Source organism: Bison bison, unplaced genomic scaffold (assembly GCF_000754665.1).
Source record: "Bison bison bison isolate TAMUID 2011002044 unplaced genomic scaffold, Bison_UMD1.0 scf7180017864352, whole genome shotgun sequence".
Lineage (NCBI taxonomy): Eukaryota > Metazoa > Chordata > Mammalia > Artiodactyla > Bovidae > Bison > Bison bison.
In genome coordinates this window covers 1,760,481-1,769,051 of record NW_011494924.1, presented here as the reverse complement: position 1 = coordinate 1,769,051, position 8,571 = coordinate 1,760,481, and the positions used below count along the sequence as shown (strand labels likewise).

At 50.1% G+C, this 8,571-nt stretch overlaps 2 protein-coding genes across 3 annotated transcripts in view; one reads left to right on the top strand and one right to left on the bottom strand.

Moving 5' to 3' along the window:
- Nucleotides 1-7,019, top strand: part of GSS (glutathione synthetase) — a 25,862-nt gene extending 18,843 nt beyond the window's left edge. For both annotated transcript variants that reach the window (XM_010854890.1, XM_010854889.1), the window contains exons 9-13: nt 518-584; nt 3,219-3,413; nt 3,891-3,972; nt 5,436-5,625; nt 6,466-7,019. In XM_010854890.1, the coding sequence (XP_010853192.1) occupies nt 518-584; nt 3,219-3,413; nt 3,891-3,972; nt 5,436-5,625; nt 6,466-6,589 (658 nt within the window). In that variant the 3' untranslated portion in view covers nt 6,590-7,019. The remainder of the gene's footprint in view (nt 1-517; nt 585-3,218; nt 3,414-3,890; nt 3,973-5,435; nt 5,626-6,465) is intronic.
- Nucleotides 7,020-7,627: 608 nt separating this feature from the next.
- The window catches only part of ACSS2 (acyl-CoA synthetase short-chain family member 2), a 46,820-nt gene continuing 45,876 nt past the window's right edge, over nt 7,628-8,571 (bottom strand). The window contains 1 exon segment of the mRNA XM_010854888.1: nt 7,628-8,500. Within this exon segment, the coding sequence (XP_010853190.1) occupies nt 8,373-8,500 (128 nt within the window). The 3' untranslated portion in view covers nt 7,628-8,372.

Sequence of the window (8,571 nt, the reverse complement as noted above, 5' to 3'; positions counted from 1 at the left end):
AGATGGCTGGATGGCATCACTGACTCGATGGACGTGAGTCTGAGTGAACTCCGGGAGTTGGTGATGGACAGGGAGGCCTGGTGTGCTGAGATTCATGGGGTCGCAAAGAGTCGGACACGACTGAGCAACTGAACTGAACTGAACTGAACTGAAGCAGCGTAAATACAAGTGTGATTTGCTAGCAATATGATTCTGCTGCTCAGTAATTTTGAGCCCACTTTTTCAAAGTTTACCTAATTTGATTCTGGTCACCTTCTTTTTTTTTTTTTTCCCCTGCAGCCTTCCTAGAATGACTCTAGATCTGGAATTATTGGAGAGCATTTCCCCTTCCAGTTTTTAGTGGAAGCACTGATGGTGTGGGTGTTTACTTCATGCTTCCAATGAATCCCTGTTCAGGCCACCCCCATGGGCTGACTTTCAAAGAAGTCAAAGGCGTTTTGATGCAGCTTGAAGCAGACTGAACCACTGAACACATCAGTTTTCGTTTAACAGCAGCTTTCTCCATCCTGTCTTCTAGGGACGGCCAGGAGATTGCTGTGGTTTACTTCCGGGATGGCTACATGCCAGGCCATTACAGCCTACAGGTTGGTGCTTTCCATTAGCCCACTCTCTGCCTCCTGGGACCCACCATTGGGACCCACACAAGGATCATAACAACCTGGGTTTTTCTCTGGGCCCTGGCTTCAGTTCTTCCTTGGGGAACTTCCTCTCCTCCCACAAGCTTTTTGCTACTTCTCACTCCCTAAACACACACACCATCTGCCAGAATCTAAATCCTCCCGAATCCACAACGCTTCAGCCATTCACCTTAGTTTCTAGGGTTATGCTGGTAAATATGTAACCATAATCTCTCTGGGGAGGCACGCCCTTATTTATAGCATTTGCTGATTTCTGTTGTAACTACTTCCATCATGACCAATTTCAAAGCTACCCAACTTAACATCTCTGAACAGAATTGGGAAGAGATGGGCCCAATCAGCTCTCACTAGCCAATGCAAACCAGTTTCACTGCACCATTGACCAGTTCCTTCTTGCCAGCTCTTTTTTCTCTTTTATCTGCATCCAAAAGTTTTTATCTGCTGTCCATTCATACTAAGGACACTAATGATATCACCTTAGCTTACTATCTTACCATGTAGTTTCAAAATTGCATTCCACATCTACTGTTTCATTTAATCCTTATACCGTATGAGGTGTATAATTATCCCCATTATATAGATGGAGAAACTAAGATTTGTAGGGGCTTATCTAAGGTCCCACAGGGAGCTCCCAGACTTTCTGACTCTCAGTCCAGTGTCTTTCCTAGCATATCAGTCTCTTCCTCCTGCCCCTGATCCACAGCATGGAGAAGCTAATAGGAAGCCCTTCTTTCAGTTGGGAGAAGGTAAAGGAGAAAATAAGTTAGAAAATACCATGAGCAGTAGTCTGGGGATCCTGAGCGTTTGACTCCACCTTTGGGTGACCACGGGCAGGATCCTGCATCTTTCTGGGCTCAGTTTCTGTAAACTGAGGGGACTATACTAGAAAACTGAGGGAGGTCTTTCCAGATCTATAATTCTTTGAGTGTAAGATCCTCTCTGAGGCCCAGCCTGTACAGGGAGCAGCTCCACAGAGGTGGCAGCTCTATAGAAGGTCCTTTCCTCTAGAAAGTGGTTAGTGGTAAGAACTTGCTGACTAGAGAAGAGAGAAACTGTCTATTGGGAAAAATGGATCCAGATTCTAGGATAAGGGGCTTGAGGGAAAGGGCCAAAGAAAACTTTATTTAGAGTTAACAGGAAGGAAATTAATGCTCAAGGAGAACATTTTTAGGGAACTGAGAAACTCAGACCAGGTTTAGACATGGAGACAAATCCACTAGGCTTAGTGACTTGCTAGCAGATGGTGAGCAAGCCCCCTGCTCATCTCTGAGTTTTGCTTTCCCTCCTTTCCACACGGGGTACTTCCCTGGGTTTATCTCTGACATGCAGGGTACCTTTAGCTCTACCCAGAACACTAGCTTAGTTGTTAAGTGTCTGCGGTTATTGATGAAGACCAGGCAGAGGTGCTGCAGGTGAACATCAGAGGAGGGACATCACATGTGGGGGTGAGAGTGGCATGGGGTGGTGGTGTTGCTCTTTTGGCTCTGGCCCTGATCCTGCTGTGGGCAGTTTGTTGTGGTCTGGAGTCAAGGACAGACTGTCTCTCTGGTGCCCTAGAAGAGGGGCTAGAGTGGGGGAGTGGGGCATGGCCCTCTGATGTTTCCCTGCCTCTCACACCCTGAACTCCTGGCCCACCAGAGTGCTCGTCCTGCGATTATTCACCTGCAGACCTTTGCTCGTATTACTTTGTTAACCCGAGTGCCTCTTCCCTGTTGAGTCTCACCTGTCACTCTCCCTGTTCTCTCAGATTTCCCCTCGTTAAACAGCAATATATTTACTGAGCACCTGCAAAGCTTCAGGCGTTGTGTTAAACACTGGGGATACAACAGGAAATGAGAGCCAGACAAGAGTCCAGTTCCTGTGGAGCTCACAGTGTGCTCAGGGGGATGGTTATCAGAAAGCAAACAAAAGTAGAAAAAGTTTTTGTTCTTTTTTTTCCTAGCTGGGGGAAACAACAGGATGAAACAATAGAGAATTATGGAGAAATCATATTAAATAGGGTGGTTTGAGAAGGTGACTTTGAGCCAAGACTTAAGGATGAAAAGGATCCAACCATCCATTAGAAAAGCCAAAATGACAAGAATCCCAGGCGGAGGGAAATGCAGCAAATGCAGGCCCTGAGGTAGACATGACATTTGTGTCTGAGAACGGACAGACCTGTCTGGCTGGAAGGTGGAAGCGGGGTGAAGGGATGGCCTGGAATGAAGTTGAAACGGAGATAAGAAATGTATCCTTACAGGATCCCCTTCCAGGACAAGAACAGCAGTTTGTATTTTATTTGTAGTACAACAGGAAGCTGAGCTCATCAACAAGTGTCTCCTCCCCTTTCAAGCCTCCTCATCCTCTGTTCACCCTTTCACCTTTTGTCATTTCCCCTTTTAGTCACGTGTCATCGTGCTAGGCTGTGAGCTCCCCAAGGGCAAGAACCCTGCATGTTAGGAGGAGGCCACACCTGCCTCACAAGTGTGTTACAAGGGCCGTGGGAGGTGATGCCTGTGAGGATACCTGGCACCTGATAGATGGTCATTAAAGGTCAGCCAAAGTCAAAGTAGAATTCCATTTGGTTTCTTCACTCTGCAGAACTGGGAAGCACGCCTGCTCCTGGAGAGGTCATGTGCTGTCAAGTGCCCGGATATTGCCACCCAGCTGGCCGGGACCAAGAAGGTGCAGCAGGAGCTGAGCAGAGTGGGCGTGCTGGAGTCCTTTCTCCCAGGGCAGCCTGAGGCTGTGGCCCGCCTCCGTGCCACCTTTGCTGGCCTCTACTCACTAGACCTGGTGCGTGGACAGCCCACTTCTCCCGGCTCAGGCCTCCTCAGTATTGGGGACCCAGAGCCCAATGTGTTGGGGAGGCTGGAGCTGGCGCTGGGCTGGACTTGAGTCAGTGATGCTCTGAGGTCCCCTGGAACCCTGGGAAGCGGGGCTGGAATCCACTGTAAGCTCCCTCAGCAAAGATGGAAATGGGGATGCTAACCAGGGAATGGGGCTGAGGTAGACAGCAAGAACTGAGGAGTATCTCTACCTGCTTTTCAGGCCTCGGGCTGCTCCTGAACTGTTGCCAGAGAAACCTAGTACTCCCTGATAGAGGGGGGTTCACTGGGGTTGTCTTGTTCCGATAGTAGCATCCAGCCTAAGGGGCTTTATGGCCCTTCCTCTTCCTGCTCTTCCTCTGATGCTGCTCTGCACAACCGGCAGGACCTTGGCTCTGTGCTCTTGGCCTTAGATGCTAGTGACTACTCTCTTGCCTCCTACCAGGGTGAAGAAGGGGACCAGGCTATCACCAAGGCCATTGCTGCTCCTAGCTCCTTTGTGCTAAAGCCTCAAAGAGAGGGTGGAGGTAGGTGGTGCCCCCTTTGCGGGGCTGCAGCCCCTGTGAAGGGGCTTGCAGGAGGTCACCAGTGCTGACCTGCACTTGCTGTGAAAACAGTTCCAGGCTCCAGGGGACATGAGAGGAACTGACACAGGTTTCCCACCTTGGACAGTGTCATGGGAGACCTTGTGATCACGTGCTGTGGAGCACAAGAGAATGTGTGAGGCAAACATGATGGCCTCTGCACTACAGAAACACCCAAGCACCACAGAATGTGATTAACCAGCACTGGAGGGTGTGAGCAAGTATAGTCTGAGGTGCCCGTGGGGGCACAGGAAGGGGCATATCAGGAGGTTGGATACCTTCCTGCCTGGTTTGAACTCTTTGAGGGCAGGGATCATATCTGCCTCATGGATCCAGAGATGATTTTTTTTTTCTTGGCCTTAAGGGTTAGGTAGGCATCACAGGTAGAAAAGGGGGAAGAGCATTCCATACAGAAGGAGCAAACTCAGGCATAGGCTTCCACTGGTCCATGGAAGTGTGGTATGTTTGGAGGTTAATAAGTTAACTGCTGAGGCTGGAGTGCAGTGTGGGAGGTGGGAGAGGGAATGATTTGGTTTGGAAAAGATGGCTTGGGACCTGATTATAAAGGATGTTGAATATACATAGGAAATTGGGCTTTATCCTATGGGTGGTGGGAAGCCATTAGCAAGTTTAAAGGAGGGGAGGGACACATGATGAATCCGTGTTTCAGCCATGGTAGAGCACATCCTGAAATGTGGGGAGACATTGGTGGTGGAGAGACCATAGAGGAGGCAGGTATAGTTGTCCAGAAGAGCAATGCAGAAGGCTGGGCCAGAGCTTGTGACGGTGTGGAGTACAGACTGAAGAGCCATGTCTGAGTTAGTGACAGGTAATGGACAGGGAGGACATCAGTGACTCGGGAATGCCTTTCACTTGATTGGGTGTAGAAGGGCCCAGGAGGAGCAGACCCAGGCAGAAGTAATGAGCTCTGTTCAGACATGCTGAGTTGGATTTGGTAGCCCTGGGATATCTGTGATGTTTAGAGCAGGGAGCTTTAGCTAAAGATTTGGGAGTTAACAAGTTATAGGCTATAGATGAAGCCTTGGAAGAGATCTCCCTGAAAAAGAGTGTGTACACGGAGGAGAGATCAAGGGTAGAGGAATGATTCCTTGGAAACCCCAACATTTAAGAGGGGCAGGAGCCAGTCAGGGAGGCTGAGAAGGAACAGCCATAGTCAGGTAAGAGGAGAACCAGGGCAGGATGGTATGGTGGGAGGTGTGTCTGCTTTTGTAAGAGCTCTCCTGTTAAGGTGATATTTTCCTCCTTGGAGAACAAGCCTGCCCTGGGTTCACTGAGCTGCTGTCAGGAACTGATGCTCTTGACTTGCCCACATGGCCCTAGAAGTGGGAGTACAGGGTAGAGAAGGTGGGCAGAGGGTCCAGGGTGACTGGTTAGTGAAATTGCAGGTAACAACCTATACGGGGAGGAGATGGTACAAGCCCTGGAGCGGCTGAAGGACAGTGAGGAGAGAGCCTCCTACATCCTCATGGAGAAGATCGAACCCGAGCCTTTTAGGAATTGTCTACTACGACCCGGCAGCCCTGCCCGAGTGATCCAATGCATTTCAGAGCTGGGCATCTTCGGGGTCTATGTCAGGTGAGCCAAGCAACATGTTTCCTTATGTAGTAAATGAGGCCAAGGACCTAAGATCTGCCTACCTCACAAGGCTATCAAATGAAGTCCAGATGACAAGTGCTTTGCAACTATAAAGGAAATTCCAAGTGATATCAAGATGGCTAACAATATAACCCTGGACTAGGAGACCCCAGGGAAGAAAAGTTTAGGTCCAGTCCCAGGGCACCTGGGATGCTGTGGCTTTGAAAAGCTGAGTGGCCCCTGGGCTTGGACTTGAACACTAAAGAATCAGGAAGAAGACAGCTAGAGAATTTGTAAGAACAGTTTCTGGTCCCTCATTATCATTTCCTGCAAAATACTCACTCCAAGAGCAGAGCAAGGAAGGAATGCCAGATCCTACCATGCTCCCCACCAGAGCCTGCCCTCTCTATAATCTTCCCCTCCAACCATTCCACTTACAGCATCTCTGCCTGCCAATTCCTCCCCACCCCCTACCGCCATCTTGAGAGAGAGTTAGAGAAGGAAACTTAGAGCTACAGAAGATGAAATGTGAGCCTGGCGTCATGCTAAATGCTTTTCTGATTTTCTTTAAACCTTGTCACGATCTTAAAAAGTGAGAGGTATTATCCCTGTTTTAAATTGAGGAAATTGATATTTGGAAAGGCTGAGTAACTTGCTTCAAAGACAGAGCTAATAATATCCACGCTAGGATGCAAACCCAAATCTGATTCAGAAATCCGAGCACTGTCTCAGGTGTAGTCAGTCACCCATGTACTGCTCAGCTGGGGCCAAGGAAGGTCTTGGGTTTGAGGGCTGAGTCCAGGTGATGGAGTTGTGTGTCTCCTGCCCCCGTTTCTATAGGGAGGGAAAGACACTTGTGATGAACAAGCACGTGGGACATCTGCTTCGAACCAAAGCCATCGAGCACGCAGATGGCGGTGTGGCGGCTGGAGTGGCAGTCCTGGACAACCCGTACCCTGTGTGAGGGCACAGCCGGGCCCGCCCGCTGCACTGCAAAGACCTTCCACCCTTGACAGTCATTCCTCGCCGGCCCTCCCCTTACCTTGTGAAGGCTGCTCTCTTCTAGAGATTTCCAGGGTCTTCATGGAAGGGCAGATGCTGGGCACCTTCCCCCCCCCCCCCCCTGCCCCCAGCTTTCCCTTCTGAGAACCAGAAAAGCTGTGTTTCCCTTAAGTGTGATCTAGAGGCCCCTAAATCCTCAGGGTGTGGATACAGCTGAAAGGAAGCTGATTTGAGGTCAGGGTCCATAACCTTGCCACCCTCCTGTTAGCCTCTTGTCAGCCTTTCCAGCAGGTTCTGGACCTGGGCTAGGACTGAGGGGTAGGAGGAAAAGGGTATGGGCACAGCCTTTCCCCACCTCTGCCTTAAATAAAACTACTTGGCTGATTCTGTGATTTCTTTGTTTGTACATTTACGGGAGGGAGAAGCTATAATCCTAGTCAGCCCACTTCAGATAGATTGGAGCAGGGGAAGGAACTCGGCTATAATCAGTTTCCCTAGCTCCAGATCCTATGGATAGGACCCTGAAATCTCAGTCCTTAGTCACTCACTAATGCTCCCACAGGATCACAGGGAAGAGAGACGGTCTCTAGCAGAGCGAGCAACCATGATCGAGCATTACAGTTATGATGTGGCTTTAGTTGCTTTCCTGCTTAGCTCAAGAATTTGTCAAAGGGCCTGGAAGCCCTGGTGAAAATGAAAGTGTAGGTTGCTTAGTCGTGTCTGACTCTTTGCGACCCCATGGACTGTCAGGCTCCTCTGTCCATGGGATTCTCCAGGCAAGAATACTGGGTTGCCATTCCCTTCCCCAGGGGATCTTCCCGACCCAGGGATCGAACCTGGGTCTCCAGCATTGCCCTGCCTAGTGCTGCCTAGACCCAAAATTCTGGAAGGAATATTGGGGTATTCCTGAGGAAAATCACTCCCCTTCCCATCCCCCACACAAATCAGAGCAGCCAGTAAGTATGCACCGTGTAAGACACTGAGAAAGCAAGTCACCACCTTCATGAAGTCACAGACTTTATTCCTACAACCACAGGGCCTGAGTACAACTTGGGTAGGAAAAAAGAGCTTCATCTGAGAACATCTCTCATGAGCAAGACTGTTCAGGGGGGCTGGGAACAGAGGACAAGAAAAGTGAGCTCCTCTGGTCCTGGCAGCATAACACAGGTATTCCTTCAAGGACACAAATGATCTGAAAGCCCTCCGGAAACTGAGGCTGCCTGCAGAGCCCCTGGAACAGATGGCAGACAGGCACTGCCATCCGGTACAAAAGGGAATTCAGACGCACAAGAGAAGCAACAAAACGTTTTAAAAAATAATCATTCTTCCAGGACTCACAAACAGGCATTTCTCGGGGCAAGTGCATGCCCAAGATAAGTACTGGTGCTTCCTGAGAGAGATGACATAGGATTAGAGTTGCTTCCCTGTTTCAGTCCATGCCCTCATTTGCCCACTGAACACTTGGGTTTGGGACATGACCTTCAGGTCCCTTCAGGGCTCCAAGGGCTCTTTGCAGTCTAGGGGCACAGCCTGAGGCTGACCTGGGCCCTCTCGCATCTGCCTGGTGGTCGCAGGAAGTTGCCTCCACCCAGAAGCAAAGATGGTCCTCGGTCCCAGACAGCTGGACAAGGGAAGTGTTGTGGGTCAGCACTGGCCCTCAGCACTCCTGGATGGGGGTAGGGAGGGTGGGCAAAACTTTGGAAAGCCAAGCAGGGGGTAATCCTGGGTTCCAGGCAGGATCTTATTCATTGGATGGTCAAGCAGCGGTGGCTGAAGAGCTGGGTGATGATGGATGGGTCGACTACAGTGGACGTGTCCCCCAGGTCGTGGTCATTCTGAGCGATCTTCCGAAGCACCCGCCTCATGATTTTCCCTGGGGGTCCACACGCTTCTGGTTACCTGGTGACAACACACTGACCCACTCCGGCCCTGCCAAAAGCCTCC